Source organism: Arvicanthis niloticus, chromosome 11, assembly GCF_011762505.2.
Source record: "Arvicanthis niloticus isolate mArvNil1 chromosome 11, mArvNil1.pat.X, whole genome shotgun sequence".
NCBI classification, from domain to species: Eukaryota; Metazoa; Chordata; class Mammalia; order Rodentia; family Muridae; genus Arvicanthis; species Arvicanthis niloticus.
Genome location: NC_047668.1, coordinates 906,171 through 931,532, shown reverse-complemented (window position 1 = coordinate 931,532; position 25,362 = coordinate 906,171). Strand labels below are relative to the sequence as shown.

At 40.0% G+C, this 25,362-nt stretch overlaps 2 protein-coding genes across 4 annotated transcripts in view; both read right to left on the bottom strand.

Moving 5' to 3' along the window:
* Nucleotides 1-327: 327 nt before the first annotated feature.
* Nucleotides 328-10,652, bottom strand: Vcpkmt (valosin containing protein lysine methyltransferase). 2 transcript variants are annotated; one of them, XM_034513820.2, is made up of 6 exons: nucleotides 10,343-10,652; nucleotides 10,142-10,252; nucleotides 9,905-9,974; nucleotides 8,578-8,697; nucleotides 6,985-7,156; nucleotides 328-4,616 (listed from the first exon to the last, which is right to left on the bottom strand). In XM_034513820.2, exons 1-5 carry the CDS (start codon nucleotides 10,606-10,608, stop codon nucleotides 7,022-7,024), a joined length of 702 nt encoding a protein of 233 aa, XP_034369711.1. In that variant the 5' UTR covers nucleotides 10,609-10,652; the 3' UTR covers nucleotides 328-4,616; nucleotides 6,985-7,021. The 2 variants fall into 2 exon arrangements, with proteins under 2 accessions (XP_034369711.1, XP_034369710.2); XM_034513819.2 differs by having other exon boundaries at nucleotides 7,052-7,156; nucleotides 10,343-10,651.
* Nucleotides 10,653-12,372: 1,720 nt separating this feature from the next.
* Sos2 (SOS Ras/Rho guanine nucleotide exchange factor 2) overlaps nucleotides 12,373-25,362 on the bottom strand; it is a 95,882-nt gene continuing 82,892 nt past the window's right edge. For both annotated transcript variants that reach the window (XM_034513816.2, XM_034513818.2), the window contains exons 17-23: nucleotides 24,926-25,043; nucleotides 22,530-22,702; nucleotides 19,936-20,052; nucleotides 17,855-18,116; nucleotides 16,115-16,156; nucleotides 14,193-14,302; nucleotides 12,373-13,228 (exon numbers count right to left, since the gene is read on the bottom strand). In XM_034513816.2, coding sequence (XP_034369707.1) covers nucleotides 12,719-13,228; nucleotides 14,193-14,302; nucleotides 16,115-16,156; nucleotides 17,855-18,116; nucleotides 19,936-20,052; nucleotides 22,530-22,702; nucleotides 24,926-25,043 — 1,332 coding nt within the window. In that variant the 3' untranslated portion in view covers nucleotides 12,373-12,718. The remainder of the gene's footprint in view (nucleotides 13,229-14,192; nucleotides 14,303-16,114; nucleotides 16,157-17,854; nucleotides 18,117-19,935; nucleotides 20,053-22,529; nucleotides 22,703-24,925; nucleotides 25,044-25,362) is intronic.

The window sequence follows — 25,362 nt, the reverse complement described above, 5'->3', positions numbered from 1 at the left end:
CCTCCATGATAAGGGACGGATGTTGGCATGAATTCTATACTCTCAAAGGGACCTGGATTTCATAATGCAACAGATAAAAGCAACTGGCATTATGCAGGTTTCCCAAGTCCCCACCTATTATTCCACTTGCTGTAAAGACGTTTACTGAGCACTTAGTATCTGCCAAGCACCTGGGTGCAATGCATATAGCAACCAACTTAAACTCCCATGGGAGCCTCCGAGGCCCATAATAAAATAATCCTCTACTTATGTGAGGACAACAAGGCACGGAGTTTAAGCAACAAGATCACACAGACAGTAAATGACAAGCCGTGGAATCAAATCAGGTTTGTTCTGACACACTTTATTCCAAATGCACAGGGAGAAAACATTATCATACAAAGGACTTGACCTAGCATATTGTATATGCTATTTGTAAACTGCATCTTATAATTAAAAGTGACAGGACCTCAGTGGCTGGGTGGTCTGCGTTCTATACCACATGGATCTTAAGGTTTTAACGAGTTCACCTGCCTTTACCTGCCTGAGCCTTTACCATATTCCCATTCAGAATCATATTACATGGTTGTGAGAGAGCCGCTGACAGACAGCTTTAGTCTTCTGATGTGAAATCTCCTTTACTGAAGAAGGAGTGCCCATTTGGAGAACTAGTTAAAACTGATTTAGAGGTTTTAAGTACTTCTAAGCACATCGGATATAAAAATGAAGCTCACCTTGAACCTTATTTTTAGAACTGCACTAATTAGAACTAATTTAGACTTTTACAGGCCTCTCTTCCTTGTATACAGGATCTATGGCAGAAAAGCGATTCATGAATCACAGTGGATGCAGCTTCGTGAGCGACAAAGCTTGAACAGAAAGAAACTGCAAGAAAGCTACACCAAAGACAACTTCCTGGGAAAACAATCTCATTTAGCTTCTGCCATGTTTTCTTCAGCAAGGAACTTCCTAATGGGTAGACTAGTTCTGAAAACCAAATTTAGTTAAAATTTAAAAATCTCAGAGTGACTGCAATTAAAAACCCTCCCCCTTTTTCCATAGACACTATTTAAAGACAAAGATGTGCAATGCCACCTACAGGAGACCTTTGGAACTACATTCCTACTTTTATGTCCACCCTCCACTGGGGGAGGGGGTGGGGTGAGAAACCCTTACTCATCACATTTAACCAGAAAGCCTGAGGAAGGGGTGAAAAGAAGTAGAAGACCCACCACCAATTTGTCCTGCATTTAAATAGTAGGTAATTAAAACCAACCCAGTGTTACCAACTATGATCCACAGACAGAAATGGGAGAAGAAACAAAGTTAGCCAACCAGAGGCAGAACATGGAGGAGACTCAGGTCATTGGTGATGCTCCCTGCAGTGTGCCTCTTTGACCTTCCCAAGCCTACATTTCGGGCCGCTAGCAGTGACTTTGGTTTCTTGAGGTGTTCCACAGGTTTTCAGATTCAGCCCCACCCTGCAGGACAGGCCACTCTAACCAGAGCTAGCAGTGACTTTGGTTTCTTGAGGTGTTCCACAGGTTTTCAGGTCCAGCCCCACCCTGCAGGACAGGCCTGAGCAACTTCGTTTGCTCTCTCCCCTTCTCTAGCCTCCCCCTTGGGAAGTAGACTCGGGTTTCCTTACGGCAATGGTTCTCAATTTAGGAAACATTAAAGCTATTTGGAGTCCTCCAGTAACAATACCACGCCTGTTTAATCCGGCTAGACTGAAGCTTGAGCGTAGCACATAGCTTTTGGCTTCTGCTTGCTTCCAATTCTCCAGGTGACCTCACTGTGCAGCTGGTTTAAGAAACACTTCCTATGCTGGGCAGTGGGGGTGCACGCCTTTAATCCTAGCACTTGGGAGGCAGAGGCAGGCCTGATTTCTGAGTCTGAGGCTAGCCTGGTCTACAGAGTGAGTTCTAGGACAGCCAGGGCTACACAGAGAAACCCTGTCTTGAAAAAAAAAGCTAAAATTAAAACAAAAAAAACAAAAACAAAAACAAACAAACAAACAAACAAAAAAGACTTCCTACAGAGCTAGGAAGTTCCCGGTTCTAGGACAGCTAGGGCTACACAGAGAAACTGTCTCCAAACACCAAAACCAACAAAAAACCCAAACTTACACCGGCAACAAAAACAAGACAGTGCAGGGCTGCAATCTCTTCCCAGGTGACTTCCACCTACATTCTGGTAAGTGGTGATAGCGCCACTGCCCACAGGCCCACAGCAACAAACCCTGCTTGTTCAAGAGGATCCCAATTCATCTCTAACATTTTCCTGAGACACTAGCAATTACTTGAAGCCAGACAGCTAGTACACTGGTTGATGCCCAGCTAGTGGCCTCATTCATCTGTTGCATCTACTATTTGAGATATGTTCCTGTGTGTCCAGAACGGCCTTGAACCCACGATCCTGCCTCTATCTTCCAGTGTGTGCTGTGTAGCTCTCCATGGATATACACATCGCTGCTAAGTCTTCCTGCCCACAACTCACAGATCAATTCCCAGGCTGCCAGATCCTCTACCCTCTGCTTCAGTGCTCACAGCAGCTGTTCTGCCCCAAGCTCTGTTCTAAACCAGCCAAGTTTCTCCCTGAACAACACAAGCCTAAGCAGAGATATTGGTCTCCCCTTGACCTTCAACAGACGAGTTACTCCCTAGGCCCTTCTTCCTGTGGGTCCCAACTACAGGGCCTTGTTCACCAAAAGACCTAAATGTGCCCAACACTGAACTCTTCCAATAGAGGTCCTCCCAGGCTTCTGTGTGGGATGCAGTGGGCACGAAGGTGTTCTCTGAAGGGTGCCCTTTAGCTAAGTCCTGCAGTAGAGCTCAGTGTTGGCCTCACTCCAGAAATGGGAGTTTTAAGATCCCACTTCATTCTGTTACAAATTATGTAGCACCAGTCTGTCACTCCCCGAGGTCAGGTCCCCAGAGGCAGTGATTGTGGAAGGACAGGTTAAGGAGTGGGTCTAGCTAGTGGGGGGGGGGGGGGCAAGCAGGGTGTGGTTCCCAGGAAGCCAGTCCTGAGCTGCTGTGTGGGTTAAGTTGGCTGGACTACACATGAAGAGTAGAGTTGGGGAGCGTGTGGGAAGGGTGAGAATCCGAGTGGTCTAAGGTCAGTGCTCACTCCAGTTCCATGATACAGAGCAAGCTATGACGTCTATGCTGCTGCCTGCAAGCAGTGCACAGTCAGCCTCTGCCTGCCTGGGGTAAGCTGCTTCAAGAGGTGCCATGCATGGACACAGTATTTTGAAAACGTAACAGCAAGCAAGCTTTAAAAGACTGAAGAAAGCATCGTTCTGAACTCATTCTTGTTTCCAAGTCTCTAACCGGAGCTGCCGTTGCTTTCTGGAAAGCAGCTGCTCGCTATGAGTGATCATCTCTTCAGAGACGTCTTGGAAGCAGAGCCACAGGTTTCAAAAACGATGTTTATTTCAGCACATAAAATGTGCCATCTAGCACCAACGACTGTGAATTCCAGAATTCCATCTGGTTACTACTTTTTGGAACTGGTGGTGTTCAAGACATCGACACACTAGTCTATGTGAGCAGATGATTATTGGAACAAAAGTTGGAGACAACACAGTAAAAAGCATTTGATAAATGCACACAGAACTTCATTTAAATATGATGTCAACATCAGTAGTTTAAAATCAGATTTTCTTGGATCGAATACATAAGAACAACTCCCGGAGCCACACAAGCACAGAAGCCTGCAACTGGCTTCTCCTCACACCTCCGTCTGAGACAGCACTTGCTCCCGGCTCCTGACTTATCTTCTTGGTGACCAGCTACAGCACCCTCAACTCTAGTTCACTCACCTACCTGTGATGGAGGAAAACACAACTCTGGCCAGCAAAGGTGCAAAACATATTTTCAGTTTCTTTTCAAAGAACATGTAAGTATTAAACATAACACAAGGGAAACCAGAGAATCGACTGCACAGCTCTGTAAGTGAGACTGCCTTTGAACTTTACCTTAAAGACAGAATTCACGGCTTCCACCTTAAACAATAGAATATAAGAGATGCTATCACTGGAAGCCGGATTGGATCAACTTTATCTATAGTTTTAGGTTTTTTTCTTCTTTCTTTCCTCCCTCCCTTCCTCTCTCCCTCCTTCCTTCGAGACAGTCTTATTATTCATGAAACCAGCTTGCTCTGTAGACCAGGCTGGTCTGGAACTCAAGAGAGCCTCTGTCTCCCCAGTGCTAGTATTAAAGGCAGACACCATCATGACACCAGCTCTCAGAACATTACTATACAGTAATAGATGCCATCAGAAATTGAATCAACTTATTTCTAAGTTTCCTGAAAATGAAACGCTGCTTCAGACTTAAGGCTACCCTCAAAATTAATTTTTATTTGAGTGATTGTCAATGTTTCTTTTAAGCAGAACTTGATGCTGAGCTAAATAAACCTAAGTTAGACTTCAAGCCCACGGGCAGGCAGGCATTTCACATTGTGGGCAGTCCACGGTAGTTGTCATCCATGTACCAGATCTCTAAGGACATGCTGGAGAAATCTGTAACGCAATCTTCCATGCGATATGCACATGCTCTGTTCACATCTTTACCTTACCCAGGATGTTGGGGGCGTGGCTAAGATGGAAAAGGGTTTCATGATGGCGGTTTCTATAAGGAAAAGGGGGGAGTTTAAACATTAATTTTATAACACCAAGTAGTGGCTAAATACACTTCAGGAGAACTATGTACAATGTGTACAGACAGTTCTTAACTGACATCTAAAAGCAATCAAGAAGAAAGCAGATGTCTGAATATTATCAAATTTAAAAGCCTCCATGTTGCAAAAACTACAGTATCATAAAATTTAAGACACCCACAGAATAGGAGAAATTTGTAAATTACACATCTGGTAGCAATTGGTAAAGGACTCATAGAATGTCTAAGATAGCACAATTTAAAAATGGGCAAATATTTCTCTAGTGACACAAGAAGATTTTGAATATCATTAATTAAGAAAAAAAACTGCAATGAAATCCTGTACCTCATCTGCTACAACAGCTACCATGAAAAGGACAGACAGTAACAAGTGTCAGTGAGCATATAGCAGCGTGGAGCCCTTACACACTCATGGTGGGAAGGTAAAGACAAAATGTAGCTTTGGAGAACTCTGGTGACTTCATCATACCCATGAAGTCTCTGCACACACACGGCAGGATTACTTATAGACAAGAAGCAAATGAGAAATGTTACCAGCTGATGAACAAATGTGTGGATTGCTCAGGGATGAGACCCAGACACAGAAAGGAGTATAAGGTGAGGTATGCAGCATGGAGGAACCAGAAAACACTTTGCTGAATGAAGGGAGTGAGATGCAGAAGAATACAGAACGAGACTAGACTTGTAAAGTGTGTGCAGAATGAACAGCGGGGACTGAAAGCTGGCAGCATTTCCTACCTGGTAATGAAAACACTTAAAATACAGTCCAGTAGACTAAAACCCCAGACACATGCTTTGAAAGGGTAAATTTTATGGAATGAGAATTATATCAATTTAAAAAGAAAATAGGTCTATGCAAAAACAAAACAACTCTTTAAATTCAGAAACATAAAAGACATTTATGCCTCAAAAAAATTCTACTTTGAAAAGTGTGCAGCAGCTTCGGCGAACACCACAACCTCTAAGGCACAAAATATATTTTCTTTGCCATTTTAGCACATTCCACAACAATCTGATTTAAAGCCCTCTTACCCTTTTTTCCTTAGACTGAGTTTTAACCCCCCATTCCTGGCCCATCAAACTGTGTTGATGGCTAGAATCCTTATTATTAGAAAGCCTCATGAGCCAGGTGTTCACTGTTCATTCAATTTGATCACAGCAAAATCATCAGAAAGTGGAACACACTAGATTTTAGTGTCATTAGTGAAACCGATGCCTTTGCCTTACGGCCCTAACATCTACAATCGAGCATACAAGACTCCCCCTTCCACAGGCACTGCAAGTGCGATAAAGACGAGCCACTAAAAACGTTATGGTGGGAAGATGACCAGATGGGAGCACACATCAGATTGTATTCAATTGGGGTGCTTTTCCTCTATGCGTCAGACTGCCCATTTTCCTCTATGCGTCAGACTGCCCATTTTCCTCTTAAATTGGGGTGCTTTTCTTCTATGCGTCAGACTGCCCATTTTCCTCTTAAATTGGGGTGCTTTTCTTCTATGCGTCAGACTGCCCATTTTCCTCTTAAATTGGGGTGCTTTTCTTCTATGCGTCAGACTGCCCATTTTCCTCTTAAATTGGGGTGCTTTTCTTCTATGCGTCAGACTGCCCATTTTCCTCTTAAAAAGGAAAATGAGAATGACCACAGTTCAGAAGTTACAATTGGCCTTTAAAAAAGTTAGAAGAGAAAGCTACAACAATCACTTGAGGTACTCTTCATGGAGGGGAAAAATGCCCCTCCACGAGGCACTGTGAGGATCATTGGGAACATTGATTATATATATGCATGCATATGTATGTATATTTGTATATATATTGTATATACATCTTTGGACCCTGTTCCCCCTTCTTTTTGTGACCAGGTCCTCTCTGTTGCACACTCTTGCCATTACTTACAGTTTGCTCACAGACCCTACAGTAAGGCCATCCAAATCCAGGACTTGAAGGAACCAAGATAAACTTTTCTGTATCTCATTGTTATAAAGTAACTGCTCACAGACATTCCCAGTTACTCAGCCATTTGATTTATAACTGAAAAGGACTTTAAAGAGGCCTTGGGAACTTAGCTTTGTGGCAGACAGCTTGCCTATCACGCGTAAAGCCAAAGGTTCCTTTCCCAGAATGGCAGAAACAAAGCCAGCCTTATATAATTTTTGATACAGTGTCCCACTGTAGCCCAGCCTGGCCTCCAACTGCATAGCCTTCCACTTCTTGAGTTCTGGGATTGTGACCAAGAACCCAAGGCAAGACAGTGAGCGATGGAGATACTACGTGTCAGTCAGAACAGCCCTTTCACACACGTGGAGGGGACAAACCTTACCACAGCTTAGTGCACAGGCAAGAACCAGCCTACGAAATCAGATATGAAGAACGGTGAATGCACGTACTGGTTTTTTCTTTCTGATGTATACAATATGAATGTCTTCACTTCGGTATTCTTCATCATGTTTGTCCAACGGGATTTCTTCAAAGTCAAAGTCTAGCTTCAGGAGCTATAAATTTAAAGAACATTTATGCTAAATTCAGACCAACTGCTAAGGGCAATGTAGAAGCCTTCTCAAGTTTGGAAATGTGTTGAGAATCTTACTCTGCCTCAACGCTTTGGGGCTAAGTACTCTGGTCAAGAGAGAGAGAGAGTGGGGCTCTCGGGGCAGGAGATGCAAAGAATGGAGACAAGACAGAGGTTCTGATCAAGTCTCAAGTCTCATACCAAGTCTCTTTTATTGAAGGGAATTCTGAGGTATTTATACACTTTTGCCACGTGTCTTGCAGGTGTTGATATGACGTAAGCCTTACAGGCGTCTATAGCTTGGATAGCATGTGCACTGTGCGCCTTACAGGCATATATGGCCTGGATAGCACGTGGACAGCACATGAACAGCATGCCTTGCAGGCGTGGCTACCACGTGCACCTTGCAGCTGGGGGCAGTAAATAGCAACACAAAATATGTGGGATATCAGAGTGTGCTTCAGCTGTTGTAGGCTATTGAAAACCAAATCTCTTATCAGGGTATATGGCTCAAGATGGCTGCAAAGATAATCTAGCCGCTTTCTGCTAAAAGTCGGCTCCCAACAGAAATGTTCTGTATCTTTATGTTGGAGCAGTTATTTGGATGAAAACGCATGAGCTGAGAACCTGATATATGTGCACGGTACATGTTTTAAGTAAATATGAATTACTTAAATTTTTTAAATTATAATTTCAAAAGTTGAGTAACATTTTCATAGAAAACATGGAATATATTAATAATGTAGTAATTAAGCATATTTATATATTATATTATAGCATAAGCATATATTATCTGAGGGAGTCACATAGTTGTTTTTGTCAGTAGGCCAAAATAACCCTTTCAGCAAATAGAATTTCAGGACTACAGCTTCAAAATGAGCCAGTTTTTAGTAGGTTGCATTTGTGCCCATAAAAGGGTGTGGGTCCCCCGTGGGGGGAGAATTAAGAACATATAAAAAACAGGCAAGACAGGCACTCCCTTCCAACTTTAAAAACAAACAACAAAACCCTGAAAATTGCTACTTACGTAAAATAAAAATATACAGGAAAAGACACAAGTAAAATTCACCCCCTCTACATTTCTATCATGTAAGCGTTAAAATACACCACTGAGACGCTCCCCCAGTGTCCTGTGTATAACAGCATTGAAAACTGTCTCAGAAGACAAGCTTGTCATCACCAGCCCCTCGAACCACGCAGTAGAGCAGTATGGACTGTGAGAAAAGCCAGCAAACTCGGACTGGCAAGGTCAGAGAACGTGGGCTCTGTGAGGAGGACTGTGAAGGACGTCTCCCTGAGAATGTTTCCCCCAAATCGAACTGCCTAAAATACCGTAGAATACCACAGCGACCACGTCCAGCTCCCCCGAGTACCCTACAAAGACAGACCTAACACGATACTCACCTCAAAATACTTCTTCTCAATTTCTGGATTTTTCCCCATTGTACGTTGTTCATAACAACATATAATACAAGTTTCAGATCCACTGAGATCTTTTAATGTTTTCAGCAATGGTTCCAAGGACTATTTAAAAAAAAAAGTATAATTTTCAGTTTATTACTTTAAGAATTTCCCATTACAGAAAGGGGGTCAGGAGGCGAAGAGCTCCTGCCTTTGAGTCAAATCAACACAACAAAGCAAGGTTCTCAAACTAGACTGGTAGACAACTACTGACTAACCAATAATTATACTGATTTCTATTAAAAAAAAAAAAATGAAGAAGAATCCTATACTTGTTTCCTCAGGAAAACAAGCATCTAGTTATGTAGCTCAGGCTGGCACTGAACTTGCAGCGATCCTATTTCAGCCTCCCTAAGGGCTAGAATTAGACAAGTTGTGCCATCACATCTAGCTAGACTCAAGTCTTACAAGTCTAATTTCATTTCAACTAAGCTAATGTGGTATTTAAACAATCAACAATTTATTCTACAAAAGTAAGCCTGACCCTAATGGTTTAAATTTTATTTTTGTTATTTTAATTATATGTATGTGTTTGTCTGTGTGTAAGTACGTGCTAGTGCCTGCAGGGGCCAGAAGAATTGGATCTCCCTGGAGCTGGAGTTACAGGGGGACTGTGAGCTGCCTGATGTGGGTGCTGGGAATTGAACTAGAATCTTCTGGAAGAACAGTGTGTGCTCTTAACTGCTGACCCTCATTTGAACACCAGTTGGCTCAAGGCATTAATTTAAAATCAAGTACTGTCCAACACTGCATAAACTGAAATGTAAAGAAATCCATTCCACAACTTTAATAAAATCTTGTCACTGAAAATTAACTAGTTAATTAATTTTGGAGAGTCTCACTGTGTGGTCCATGCTGGCCTAGCATTCATGGCAAGCATGAGTGTTAGGATTCTAGGAGTGAGCCGACTTGCATTTCAATTAATTTTCAATATCATGGTCAGCAGTCAACGGGAAAGGTAAGAAAAAAAAAAAAAAAGGAAAGCAAATGAACAAAAACAAACAAACAGAAGGTATCTTAGTTTTCCACAATATATCCAAATCGGAAAATCCTTTTAAAATTTTACAAAAAGGCTCCAGTAGAATGCATCAAAGTTTTCTCAACCACCACTCACAGGCCTATATGCTTATCCTGAACTGTATGAATGTGTTGCCCTAGAAAATTTATCTTCTCTTTACTGCCTCATCATCTACAGAACAAATATCTCACAGCTGGAAGTGTTAAACCTCGGAGAGCTGTGGGCTTCACTACTAGCCAGCTCCGTACTCACCGCCTCATAGTATATACAGTCTGCCATCAATATGTAGTCTGGTGACGTCAAGTCTTCTATGTCTTCACCCCTTAAAAATGTCAAACATATGTCTTTAACTGATGCTCCGACGATTTAGTGTTCATTTTTAAAACGAGCAGCAGAAAGTTTCCCTCATATTAAGCATGCGTTGTGCAAAACGCAATTTAAAGCACATGCAAGCGGTTATCTTAAAACAAGCTGAAAGGCCATACAAACCATTTCAGTACCTTGGCTTGAACAGAACCAGTCACAAGATGCTTGTTCATATTAATATTCATTTTCAGCAAGTCTTGCAGCTCCTCAAGATCAGTGACTATAACATCTGCCCTAAAAAACAACCTCGATTGAGGTACAGGCGCATGGCTGCACGCCGGTGACCTGATGCTGGGTGACCAGCGCCTTCCCGCCAGCTCTTACCCGAGGGTCGCAGCCATGAGCCCCACGGCCCCCGTGCCGGAGCCCAGCTCCAGCACCGAGCGCCGACTCAGCGCGTGGGCCCCATCGCCAGAAAACCCCGGCGTCTCCAGGTATTTGGAAAGGACGATAGCGGCGTCCCACACAACGCAACCCACGCCTCCGGAGCCGTACTGCTGCAGTCGAAGCACTGTCCCATCTCGCTTCTCCAGAACCCGCACGAAGCTCCACAGCGGGTCCTCCACCCCCGGCTCCACGGCGGCCGCCATCTCTACACCGGCCCGCCACAGGCTGCGGCACGTGGTGACGTCACGCCCACGTAGGCCCCACACCTCCCAGAGGCACAACGACTGTCCAAAGCGCATGCGTGTCTCTCAAAGCCCGGAAGGCGGCAGGCGGCAGGAACCCGCAGAACCTATCTGGGAGTGGCCCAGCTGGCTGCTTAGTTTGATTGGCTCTTTAAGAAGCAAAGCAAACAACAGTGCTTTTACATAGCTGGAGAATGGCTTACACTGAGCTGTTGGCTATATAGATCTAGGCAGTTACCCAGGTCGTATCTAAAAATGGTTACATTCAAGAAGTTTTCCTACTGTGCTTAAAAGTGGTGGCTGGGAACGTGTTACTTGCTTTTAATGGTAAAGAAAAGTTAATCCTCTAACATTTACATCCCACGGGGCCAAAAGATGGCCAGCGAGACCAAGGACCTGCAGATTGACCCGACTTTCACACTGGATCTCTGGTATGCACACCCCCCCCCCCCCCCACACACACACATACAGATGATATATATTCATTCTTCTAGACTTTTTTCAGCTTTGTTGCTTTTTGTTTTCAGGATGCTCTTCTGTATCCCAAGTAGGTTCAAACATCATGTAGTTGAGTCTTGCCTTCAACTCCAGATGTTTCAGTTCTAACCTCCCAGTGCTGCGATTACAGGTGTTCACCACTATACCCAGCTTCTCCCTGTTCTTTGTGATGAAAAACAATACTGCAAATCTTTTACAAATTAAGACTGAGGTGATTTATTAATCTTGTTAAGAACTCTGATACAAAGCACAGTAAAAGGCCACAGACCAGAAGATAAACAACGTGGCTTTTGGCTACTTTACAACGGCTGCTACTGCACTATCAGCATAACATAATTTGATCACTTTGAACGAGAGTACCCAAATGGCAAAAGCTTTATCCTGTCTGATTAAAAAATTTAATACAGCTTTTAAAAGTATTTTCTGTTTAAATATTACTAATCTGGAAAACTTTTAAAATTTCATTTAACACGAAATTAAAGACAGTTAATAGGTTTGAAGACAAGGCAGATGGCAGTTGGTTCTTATGCCATAAGAAACTTTTGTTCCAGACTTACAAATTAGTAAAATAGCAGATTGTATTAGAGGCCTCAAGTCACTTACATTTATATAGGTTATTAGCATTATCTTTAAATATATACAATATAAATAAACTGTACATATATAGCATATTAATTTTGTTTTCCCAAATAGGCAAATCATTAGCTAAAGACACCATACATTGCAAAACAAAAGGCACATCTTAATGAGATACATGCCCTTCTTCTATAATCAGGTTATGTAGAACTGTTTGTAATTTTAACAAAGTAATACACAGTGCATTCTATTTCATTCCATTTTCCATCTTTGTCTTCAGCAGCAAATACTGACATTTAAGACATGGCCTCAATGGTTTAAGAACAGCAGGTATTATTTATAATTCTTCTAGATGTAAAAACCAAAGTTAAAAGCTAGAAGAGGGTCAGAGGGTTAAACACCAGTAACACCACCACACACCCTCTGGATCTGCGTGAATTCACTGCCCTAAAAAGGCCTCTATAACTCAGGCTTGAGAATTCCCTCTCAGTGCAGTCAGAAATCATTCTGAGCCGTATTTCAGCAGAGTCTACAGTGCAACACCGATTCATTATACTGGCCTTTGGGCAGCACTGAGGAGCTGATTAGGCAATGCTACTGATCACCGAGGGCTACAGTGAGAGCTTTTGCATTTTAATATTTCAAATTTACTTTCTTTCTTTCTTTCTTTCTTTCCTCCTTCCTTCCTTTTTTTTTTTTTTTTTTTTTTGTTTGTGTTTTGACTTTTTGAGACAAGGTTTTTCTGTGTAGCCCTGGCTGTCCTGGAACTTGTTCTGTAGACCAGGCTGCCCTCAAACCCTGAAACCCACCTGTCTCTGTATCCCAAGTGCTGGGATTAGAGGTGTGCGCCACTGCCATCTGATGAGTTTACTAATTTTTAAAAGCTTATTTGATCAGTAGCATTTCTGTAAAAAGTACTAAAATACTATGTCTTTTTGAATAAATTAAAAACCTTTACAAATACTATTCCAGTGTCAATGACTACATATGGCCAAGGTCATTGAGGAGTCTCTGCATTTTCAAGCAAAGGCAGTCTGTACAGTGGCGGGTGTGAAAGCTCCCGTTTGTAAGTCTTTGGTGGCAGTTTTGGTAAGTGAGGGCTTGAATTCTGCCTTGGTGGAACAGGAGGAGCTGGAGGATGAGCAAGATTGTTGTGACTGGAGCTGAGCAAATGGCATCTTCGTGGTATCCGTGGAGAGGGTGTGGTAGGAGGAGTGCTTGGTGAATTAGGACACGTACTAACGTCTCTGAGCCAGTCTGGGTCTCTGTGAGGATGTCCCAGTGGAGGTGGCTGAAGATTAAATGGACAGTTTATAAAGTGTTCCGGAGGACGAAGAGGAACTGGTGGAGGGGTATCAGGAAGAGGGTCTCTCGGAGGAGGTGGAGGTGGACTGGGCACAGGCCCATCAAATGTACCCATGAGGACAGGAACTCTTGGCTTTACCTTTGGAGGAGGGGGCTGTCTTGGTGGAATAGCAGGAGGGTCATCATCAGATTTCATAGCTCCCTAAGCAGAATAGAAAGGGACATGTATAGTCTCTTGGGAAATGTACAAGCCAATTTAAAAAGACTGAAAAACTCTTCTGTGAAAAGTTAAATCTAGAGGCTCAAATTAAATCAGTGAAGTTTAATTATCAGGTTTCTGACTAAATTGCTTCTAGTTAAATTCTAGGCTCAGTTTAACATTTGGATATTTAAGATGGTATCCTTGAAATCTTAACACATAGAGCTCCATATTGTCTTGTTTTGTTTCCAACATTCCAGAAATCCGTAAAGCTTATTTATGGCAACAGGTCAATGAAAATAACAGTTTTATAGATATGAAAGGATATGTTATCAATGGCATTTAATACCTAACTTCTATTGACTGAACATCTACTTCTGTTTTTCCCATGATGATTAGAACAGTGGATCTCAAAGTGTGATCCAGGGAGCAGCAGCAGCAGCACCAGCAGAGGATGCCATGGCATGGTGAGGCCCCGCTGCAGCCTTACCCTAAGGCTGGCTCAGCAGCCTACTTTTAACAAGTTTCCCAGGTGATTCTGACATGCCCTTACATTTGAGAAGCAAATTAGCTTCAGAGGAACACCATTTGAGCAGAAACTATTTCTAATACAAAATAAGTCTAGTTACTATGTGTAAGTAAGGAATCCACAATTAAAGTTTGTAATATAAATCATACTGAGGTCTAAAGTTTTCAGGTTCTTTCAAATAGGAATTCCACCCTCCTTCCCCAATCTGCATAAGAAAGACAATGTACTTCTGATTATCTGAAATTTTCCACTTTCTTTTTAAGTTTTCAAAAATTTATTAAACAATTACTTAAAGCATTTTTCAAACACAGCCATATAAATTTTAAAAAGCCATAGAATATGGCTAGATTATGACTGACACAGTCTAAAACACGAGTGCTAATTTTGAAGATTCACAACTTTGTGTGTATTCAGGGAAACCCAGGTCTGCATCACTACCTTGGAATTTGGAGCATCATGATCAAATTTTTTTCGAGGGGGAAGTGGAGGAGGAATTAGTGGCTCTTCACTCAGTTTGTGTAAACTTCCACATGAGCTGAAGAAAGTCTCTGGAGGAGGAAAAGACTGGTTTACCATTCACAGTGCAGTTACAGGACAAAACTTCAATACAACTCGGGTGACTACTTCTGCTACTGCATTTGTCAAATGTGTTCTTTCTCTCTCTCTTTGTTCTTCTGTCCTCTCTGAGAATTCTAAGCTTTAGGGGACACTCTGTGCATGTGTCTGTAACCCTAGCATCTACCAGGGCAATTGGCACATGGCAGTTGTAATATTTAAATGAAGGTGGCACATTTTTTTAAGATTAATAATGAAATTCTGATTTGGCCCTGGTGGGGCAGGCCTGTAATCACAGGTACTAAGGCAGCAGGATCACAAAGTTCAAGGATAGCCTGGAAAACTCAGTGACTCTGTCTCAAAAAAAGAGTTGAGGATATACCTCAGTGGTGGAATGCCTGCCTAGCATGTGTGAGGCCCTAGGTTTGATGATCAGCACCTTAAAAACATAACAGAAACCCTCCCCTAAACGTCTTTTAAAAACTAAAACAAAATATACATGTGCACTCATGTGTGCACTTGTCTGGTGGTGTATTAGCTTCAGAGGAACACCGTTTGAGCAGAAACTATTTCTAATACAAAATATCTAGTTACTATGCATAAGTAAGGAATCTACAATTAAAGTCTGTAATATAAATCATATTGAGGGACTTCACTATATTTTAAGTGTGGTAATCTGATGGATTCCTTAGAAAATTAAAGTATCACAGCAATAAATAATGACTAAATACCAATATAGGCGTGCCAAAGCATTAAGACAGTTCACTGGTCAGCAAGTGCAGTCTCATCAGTGGCTCCAAGCCAGTGAGAGATCCTGCTTCAAAAAGAAGGGTGAACATCTCTAAAGAATGACACCTGAGGTTGACCTCTGACCTCTACATGCATGTGTACATATGTACCACACAAACATGCAGTTTGGGCACATGATAAATATTTAGTACAATTGTCCCTTGGTATCTAACTAACAACTGGGTCCATGATATTACATGAATGTAAGCATCCACCAAATGCTTTAGTCTTTTAAATAAAATGGCAGAGCATGTATATAAATCCTATAAGTTTAATTGTCAGTAGACTTTACTTACCTTACTCATCACAATGTAACCCTTATATAAATTATTGTTTAGAGAATGATGCCAAATAGCAAAAAGACTCTGCATGTTTGAGTACAGGAATCACCACTGTTGACCTAACCATGTTTTCAGTCTGTGGCTGGTTGAATACAGACTTTAAGAACTGACTATGTATCCTTTCTCAGGAGAAATTAGAAGTAGTAAGAAGTCAAGCAGTTGAGATGAATTTACTCTAAATCCCAGGCCAAGAACGTGCTAGGTGTTCTCTATAGTTATACATCATTTGATCCCTAATAAGTCTGAAGACTTATTCAAGTTCAAGTTGTTCAAGTTCAGACAAGATCAAAAATATATGTTAAAAGTGATTAAAACAAAAATTAACAAATTTTAAGGAGCACTAAGTTGTAAGTAATTCAGACTGTTCATAAAATTTTCTTTTGGTCTGGGGATGAAGCTCAGTACTATAACTGCCTAGCATCTGTTGAGACTGGGAAGGTGTGTGTGTGTGTAAGGGGGGATGGGAAGAGAAAAGAATAAAAGAAAAACATTTATATATATTTTTAATATAAAATCCTTTCTATTCTTCAGGCATTCTACAAATGTCAGAAAACATATTTTTGCTTTAACATATAATTTCTTCTTGAAATCATCCAAATATGGAAACATACTTTCAACAAATCAGATTACAATCTTTATAATCATCTTACTGTAACCAACTTATGTTTTACTTACTTGACTGTGGCAAGAGGACTGGAGCAAAGATGGTATTGCTGCCTATTAGAAAGAGAAAAGGTCATCTGAGCAGAAAGCTAACATGGGTGATCTTGTGGTCCTTTGCTATATATGTGTGATGCTAAGTGTGGCCCCCAAGACCTGGTTGTCCCAAAGATGAAAGAGTCCACACATACACCTTGGCCCCAAGTTATTTCTGATTGGTAAATAAAGATGCCAATAGCTGGGCAGAAGAGACAAAGGTGGGGTTTAGGTTCCCGGCCTTGGGGGTCAGAGAGGGGCCATGAGGAAAAGGAAGGTGCAGGAGGAGGAAGGAGAAGCAGCCATGGGTTAGCAGTCAAGAGAACATGGGCCCTGAGGGCTGGCCCAGATGAAACACAGTAAGCAGTAAATAATAACTCAAGGTTATCAATAGGAAAGTAGATTCTAATAGCATAGAGGGTAGGCGCCTGCCCAGCTTTTATACTGTTTAATGCTTATTGTAAATATAAAGGCTGTGTGTGTTTATCAGGGAAGTAAATGGTCTAAGGTGGGGAAGAAACCCTGGGTTGGGATTAAATAGTTTCTACAATTTTCACTTACAAAAATGCACTACTGCATGTCTTTAATCTCAGCACTTGGGAGACAGAAGTAGGTGGATCTCTGTGAGTATGAGGCTAGCCTGGTCTACACAGTGAGGACAGCTCAGGTAAACAGGTAGAGAGACCCTGTCTCAACCCCTGCCCCACCCCCCAAAGTAAAATGCACTATAGAAATAACAAACTACTACCACCACCTTTTGCTGTGCTAGTCTGTAACACGAGCTTGACAGTCATTGTACCTAAAATGGTTCTCCTTTTGTAGCCTAAGCGATTCTTTTTCTATCACAATCCCTTTCCATTTCTGTCCTTGTTTTATTACCCATTACTTCAAAAAATAATAAAAAACTGTTAACTGAATAAATTGGAAGATATACACATACAACGCATAAACTATGCTTTGCTCCCCTCACCCCCTGCGACAGGGTTTCTCTGTGTAGCCCTGGATGCCCTGGAACTCACTCTGTGAACCTTTCTCCCTTGAACTCAGAGTTCCACCTGCCTCTGCCTCCCAAGTACTGGGATTAAAGGTGTGGCCACCACCACAGGATGCTTTGCTCTTTCTAAAAGAAAAGCACTACTTTTGCATTTAGATGGCACTATGCATACCAACACAGTATCTTAGTTTTGTTTTGTGTTGCTATGATAAACACTGTGACAAAAGCAGGAGAAAGGGCTTGTTTCAGCACAGTTCCAGGTTATAGTCCATAATCGGGGCCAGAGAGCAGAGTGTATGCCGGTGCTCAGCTCACTTCCACCTCTAAGGTACATTCCAGTATACCCCGACAGGTTAGAAACTTGTTACATAGGCCAGGCTGGGCTTGAACTTAAGAGACCCATTCACCTGCCTCTGCCTCCTGAGTACTAGGCTAAAGGTGTACACCAAGATGCTCAAATTAAGACCTGAGGGTCTTCCCACCTCAATTCATGTCATAAAGACAATTCTCCATAGACATGCTCACAGACCAACCTAACCTGGACCATCCCTCAGTAAATAAGACTCTCTTCCCAGGTGATTCTAGAGTGTGTCAATGAAAACTAACAACTGACAATTACAACTAACCAAACACACAGGTACCAAGAGTTCTATAGCTCTACAATTAGAAGAAACAAATTGTTCAAAACATAAATTCCCCCTCTTACCAAGAGGTTCTGTACTTACCACAGGAGCTATTGAGGTCCACATCTAGAAACACGCTGTGGTCTGAAGAAGCAGACACGGGTGGGGTGGATGGAGTGTTGGGAGACGTTGGTGCCGACACTGTTGATTCTGGCTCTGTCTCAGCAATCCTGCTAAAGCTTATCTTATAAGGCTCTCTTTCCAGAGGCGTTGGATGACCTCGTAATGTGCCTGAGGTAGAGCCATGGCGGCCAGCATTGGGCCTTATTCCAGGAGATTTTAAGGAAAAGGTTGACTTTCTAGGCTAGAAAAAGCAAGTAAGTGCAGTTAAAATAGCACTGATGTGTAGGTGATTTGTTTTTAACTTCTAGCTATCTTATTTTACGTGCATTCTTTTAAAAATCATGATTCAAGGGCAGCCTGTAACATTTTTTGTACTAATTTCTCAACTTGATTAGATTGTTTATCATAGACTTGATAAGTAAATCTCTTTTTATATAATTTTAGAGATAAAATTCTTAAAAATTGCTGTGTAAACAATGTTTTGCTCCTACATATTCAATCCTAAAATTCTCTTTCATACTATATATGTGTTGATTTCACAAACACATATAAAAAATTTACTGGGAACAGAATTTATGTGACATAATATATGTGCTTCACTGTTTTAAAGGAGATAATTTTTTCTCCCAACCTAAGCACTTCAGTGACTTCAATAGAAGTACTATCATGGTTTCCATTCTAACTTGCTTGGCTTTAAACCCCGGTCAGTGGTAACATAATGGAAACAAACAAAAGTGCAGAGAATTCTGAATCAGAAAAACTGGGTAAAGTACAGGTGTGCCAGCTACTTAGCCATGTATCCCTGAGAGCTATTTTACTCTTCTGAGTCTCAGTTTTTAAAAATATTTATTTTATTACATTTAATTAGATATGTGTGCATGAGTGTAGTGCCTGTGGAGATGACAGGGGTTGGAGCTCCTGGAGCTGGAGTTACAGGAAGATGTTAGCTGCTTGATATAGGTGCTGGGAACTGAACTATGGTCCTCTGAAAGAGTACTACATGCTCTTAAATGCTGAGTCATTTCTCCAGCCCTGTGCCTCAGTTTTTTAAACTATCAAATGATGAAATGATTTATGACCCAGTTGGGCTTGAAGTAGAGCTCATGTGGGAAGACACTTGCCTACTAACATCTATGTCCTTGGGCTTGACCTCTAGCATTGGGAAATGATCCATTTCATTCAACTATTATGAGGATGGGATGACACAAAATGCCCTAGTTCACTGTTTTCCACAAGTTGGTTTGTTCTAGTTGTCTTTATTTTTCCCCCTTGATACTTAAGATGGGCTTTCCACTGCAAATTCCTAGAGTAACTACAGACTGCCGCAACAATTCTAGTGAGAGGGAGTCCTCCAATGTAACCACAGAACCCTAATGGCAGGTTAGAGGTACCCAGCACAGTACACAGACTTTCCTTCCCTGGCTTCTCACTTGTTCCATCCAGCTACTTATTTTGGGGCCTCATTTTTGTATACCTTTTCTCTTACATCAGAAGGCACAAAAATGGAGAGATAAATGATACCAAGATGAAGGATACTTAGCATGCATTTGGACCTAGTTTTTATACCCAGTACTGTTATTTTTTAAAATCAGTTTCTATTGTAAGGCTGACATTTTCTGCTAAGTATTATTTTCTTTTCTGTGATATTAGAAGGTAGACCCAGGGCCTCAGATATGTGTTCTTATCTCTGAGCCCCAATCCCACCTTGTATACATAATTTTGGAAATAGAATAGTACTGTAGAATAAAACAACAAAACAGCTATTGGTGATATAACAATTTTAAGAGAATATATTGTTAAGCATTGAAATTATTATTATTTAAAGATTTATTTATTCATTTTATGTATGTGAGTATACTGTCCCTCTCTTCAGACATACCAGAAAAGGGTATTAGATCCCATTACATGGTTGTGAGCCACCATGTGGTTGCTAGGAATTGAACTCAGGTCCTCTGGAAGAGCAGTCAGTGCTCTTAACTGCTTACCTATCTCTCCAGCCCCTGAAAATATTATTTTTAAAAAGAGACAAAGCTTCCCATAATTATAACAAATAGACTTACAAATCGAGGTGGTTGTTTGCAGTTTCGGGGTTCAATTTCTAGTGATTTGTTGAACAAATAATCTGTAAACTCTTTTTCACATAAAATTCCCATGGGATTGAGGTTTTCAAAGAATCTCTAGAATTAAACACATAAGTACATGTATATATAAAATTAGATCCTATTAACTTTAACAAGAAAACAAATCAAGACATCACAGTATGAGACGTTTATACAGATTGCTCTTTCTGCTCGTTGAACAAATTCTCAGCTCAGTTATTGGCATTACTTGTTTCATAGCAACTATCTTCCTGCTCACTATGACACCAAAATTACCAACATTCATCTACCAACAGACTTTACAATGACGATTATGCCTGAAAACCACAGCATGTAGTAGATAAGTAGGGAAAAATGTGGAGATAATTGGGTTAAGGTATATTCAAAAGTAACTTCAAAGACAATTATAGCTTTAATTTTTTCTGTGTTACCCTCCAAGACCAAAAAAATAAAAAAACCCAAACCTGTGTTTATCTACTATATTTTAATAGCAAATACTTAAATAGTAAATTAAAAATCTACTATGAATATATATTTTAAGCTTTACATTTTTAAGTAGAATACTGAGATGATTTAGTAAAATGCCAAAAACAATGTGAGTGCACACATCTCTGTGTGTGCAAGGTGTATGTGTATACATGTCAGTGTGCCTATGTGCACGTACACATGAGTTGTGTGCATACGAGAGCAGGTGCAGGGGGAGTTACAGGAAGATGTCACCTGCTTGACATGGCTGGTAGGAACTGAGCTCTGGTCCTCTGGAAGAGCAGCGAATGCTCGTAAATGTTGAGTCATCTTTCTAGCTCTGCATCTCAGTTTTTCAAACTATAAATGATAAAATGATTGGGCTTGGCATGTGATCAAACGGTAAAAAAAAAAAAACAAAAAATGAAAAAGAAGCAGTTATTTCATTAATCAGAGACTTTGATTTTACTTTGAGAGTGTTCCTGGACTGTGTGATAGATATATTACTTCGAACATGGTTACTCATCCGACATGTTCTAGGACTGATTTCACTAATCTCTATACGGTCACTTGCACAGGTATTTTCTAACTCATTGGTACACTAATAATTATAAACTGTGTACAACATTATATATATGTTTCTTATGCTGTTTTATTATTTCTAAAAAATAATAAACATTGGAATCCAATTACTGGGTTTAGCTTAATTTTTTTTTTTTTTTGACACAGAGTCTCTAAAAAAGCTCAGGTTGCTTTGAACTTGTAGTCCTCCTGCCTCAGCTTTCCAAATGCAGGGATCACAGGCATGTGCTATTATGCCTAGGTGGCTAGTTTTATTGAATTTTATAGGGATTTATGAGGACATATAAAAGCAGAGCTTTAACTTTACCAGTAGGTAAAATGAGCTTTAAATTTTTTAATATAAAATTCTTTCTACTTTTCAGGCATTCTACAAATGTCAGAAAATTATATTTTTGCTTTAATATACAATTTCTTCTTGAAATCATCATGGATAAATTAAGATGCTATCAGGCAACAGTAATTTCGTCCTTTATAAAAAGCTGTAACAGACGCACCCTATTTTCCCAACATTTGCTTTATTTTATTGGTTAAGTCTGCCTTGAAAAGTGAATGGCTATGCTATTTATTTCTTTAGAGACTGGGTCTTATGTTGCCTAGGTTGACCTCTATCTATCTATCTATCTATCTATCTATCTATCTATCTATCTATCTATCTCTCTATCTCTCTATCTCTCTATCTATCTATCAGGGACTGACCCTGAACTCCTGATCCTCTAGCCCCTACCCCTCAAGCGCTGGGATTATGTACATAAGCCATCGATGATGCCTGGGCCTGGTTAATTTTAAAATTACGTTGACTCAATTCTAAGGAAGGTAGATTTGCTCTGAATGATGGTAAGAAGCATAAAGAAGATCATGGGAATGTACTAGCTGATGTTTCTGAGATACAAATGAGAAAAGTACTATTTCAAGAGTACTCAACTACATTACAACATTATTTTCATGGGAAATGCATTGCAGACTCGAATCCAGGCTTAAGAATGTATTTCTGTATCCCTGTGACGTTCCACAGCAGAGGGCAGGCAGGCTGAGAAAGGAAAGGATAAAACTGATGGCCACTAGCGGCTCATCACCACTTTCCTTTTGTGTGTGTGGTATTGTATGAGCTATATTAAACATTATTACTCAAAATGAAACCCAACAGACAGAATGTTTTTTAAAAAATCTATTATGCGTATATACCTGCTATTCTCCAAGTCCTTCACAGTGATCACGTGAAGGAGTCAACGCTATGTCAGGCATGTGAGACACCTAAAATGGCTATTACTCAATTATAGCAGCAGCAGTGGGGTTTTATTTTATTGCACAGATGTTCCACAGCACAAAGAGGCAGGGCTCTCAGGAGAAGGCCCTTAAGATTAGTACAGCACACACACACCTGTATTACATTGCTGTCTGCAGTGCAGCTTCCTTTCAAGAAAACATGTGCATCACTGTGACACTTTTTAGCAATTCCATAAGATTTAATGCTATCTCTCTCTTTCAAAGATTAATAAGAAAATATTTACCCTTATTTCTGGTTCTGTCCTTAAGCAGTATGGTTGGTTCTGATACTGCTGAATCTCTCCAGTTATTTCAGCCACTTTCCTCCTCTTACTGAAATTGATCAAATCTTTCCCTTTCCTCTTTAGAAAGTCACTGTTCCCTTCTTCAGTCTTCAGAATATTTGTTAAATATATTCCTAGGGAAAAATGTTTAAAGTTATTTTAAGACTGATCTCATTTAATCCGTCATTGGGAAGACAACTGGTCTGGTAGAGCTGGAAGACACACTGCAGAATTTAGCTTTCCCACTTCTGAAAGGCAAAAAGGAAAAAGGTCCAGACCCAGAAGATTCCCTAGTAACAATCTGTAACAGAGTTTAAAATGTAGAGAAAAGGAAGACTACCTTTCACTAACATTAAGGGCTACTATTCTAAGAAATGGCAAGCTAAGAATATCCAAACCCTGTGTGTTAAAAGTTTGTCTAATCAAATGTTTTAGTATTTAAAATATTTACTGCCATTGATCTTTAAGTGACTATAAACAAATTAAGCAATTTTGCCTAAGAACAGTAAGACAAACTGCTTCTCAAAGCTCATTAGTTAAAAAAAAAGTTCTAATCCCTTTTTTGCATTATTACTGGCTCATTTAAATTAATGGTTTGTGGCTAAAAGCAATTTTGTCCTTCATTCAAGGAATAGTCGGGAATATCTTTAAACATTTCTGATAGGCTGGGCAGTGGGGGTGGCGCACGCCTTTAATCCCAGCACTTGGGAGGCAGAGGCAGGCAGATTTCTGAGTTCGAGGCCAGCCTGGTCTACAGAGTGAGTTCCAGGACAGCCAGGACTACACAGAGAAACCTTGTCTCGAAAAACCAAAAAAAGAAAAAAAAAAAAAAACCCAAAACAAAACAAACAAACAAAAAACCCAAAAAACATTTCTGGTAATTAAAAGATTAGGGTACTACTGGACTCCAGTGAGAAAACATTTCTGGTAATTAAAAGATTAGGGTACTACTGGACTCCAGTGAGAAAACATTTCTGGTAATTAAAAGATTAGAGTACTACTGGACTCCAGTGAGAAAACATTTCTGGTAATTAAAAGATTAGGGTACTACTGGACTCCAGTGAGAAAACATTTCTGGTAATTAAAAGATTAGGGTACTACTGGACTCCAGTGAGAAAACATTTCTGGTAATTAAAAGATTAGGGTACTACTGGACTCCAGTGAGTAGGAGGTCAGGAGTCTGCTAAATATCCTACAATGTGATTGACAACCTTCACAAAAAACAATTATTTCCTCTCAATTGCAATCAATAGTACTACAATTTAAAAAAACAAACCTTGATTTAAATAACCATCCAATTCCACCAGTGAAGCCAGTCATGTGCCACATAACTATGTTTAAACCATGGACAATAATATATATAACAATGGTACCAAGAGATTACAATAAACTATAGTTTATGCTTAATCACCAGAACCACCCCCCAAATAAGCGGGAACTGAGAAAATTGTTAACAGCTGTTGTAACATTACAGTAAAATGTGTGACTCATGTGTTTCTGGTGACTCTGGTATAAATAGACTCCTGTTGACCCAACATATAAATACAGCAATGTAACAATGTCAGGTGGGCAACAGTTTGCATATGCTGGCTTATGCAGTTGCTATGCTATAGTTTTGTCATTATTTTAGAGTGTCATTTTACTTATAAGGAAAATTTCTGTCATTATTTTAGAGTGTAAGTTTGCTATAAAACAGAGTGCTGTGTTTAGGACACTGAGGCAGAGCTGTTTGAGTCCAGCAGTTTGAGACCAACCTGGGCATTATAAGCAAGACTGTATTTAAAAGAACAACAAAGAAAACATCTCTGAAGAGGCCATAGTAACTGACTGGCTTGGACCAGTGGACCAGTGTATCAGTGTACTCTGTGATGTTTACACAAAACTGCCTAGTGATGCTTTTCTCAGCTTGTGCATTTACTATTATGCATAATTATAGTTAATAAAGAGTCACATAAAAAAGCTCTGCTCAATGTAATTTATATTAATCATGCAATTCTGAGTTAAAAAGGTTTTATAAAGTCTCTGCAAAAGCACTTTTATTCTGATAATTAAAAACAAACACTGCAGATGTGTCATATATAAGTAAAAATAATAGTTGCACTTCAGAAGAGTCTTCACAAGACTTGTTAAGTAGTACAGAAAAAATATTTTCAATTCTTACAACAATTTTAGGAGCAATTATCTTCATCTTCATTATATAGACAAGGAAATAGAGAATGTTTTATCTTTAATTTATCAATACAGAAAAATAATATATTCATATGTATGACATAAGAACAATCTATTTAGAAAGACCAGTCTCTTTTGGATACAACACATTCATCTTCAAAATATAGTATTTATATTTAATGACTTACCAAAAAAAGGCACACAAGGTGGATTGATTGATTTAAGTTTTACTAGGTATTTTTTAAAGTGATCCTGACTTAATTCCACAGCATCATCCAGAATTCTCCGCTTCCTTTCCTGCAATGCCTTTAAAACATTTAAGTTGAATATAATTCTTGCATATAATTCAATCATGTATAAATATCCATAAGAATATAAAACTTTGGAATTTATAAAAGTTCACAAATACTTAAAATCAGTTTGAAAGTTATGAGTCTCACTCCTCTGGACACTTGTAAACTGAGTTGTTCTATCTCTTATCTATAAATATAAAAACTAAGAATTTGTTTTCTTTCTACTATAAATTAGAAGATTTAGAAATAAAAAAATTCTCCCTTGGGGCCTTATTTTTTTTTTATCATTTTAATCATTTAGGTATAAATTACAAGGCCAGAAAGAAAGAAGA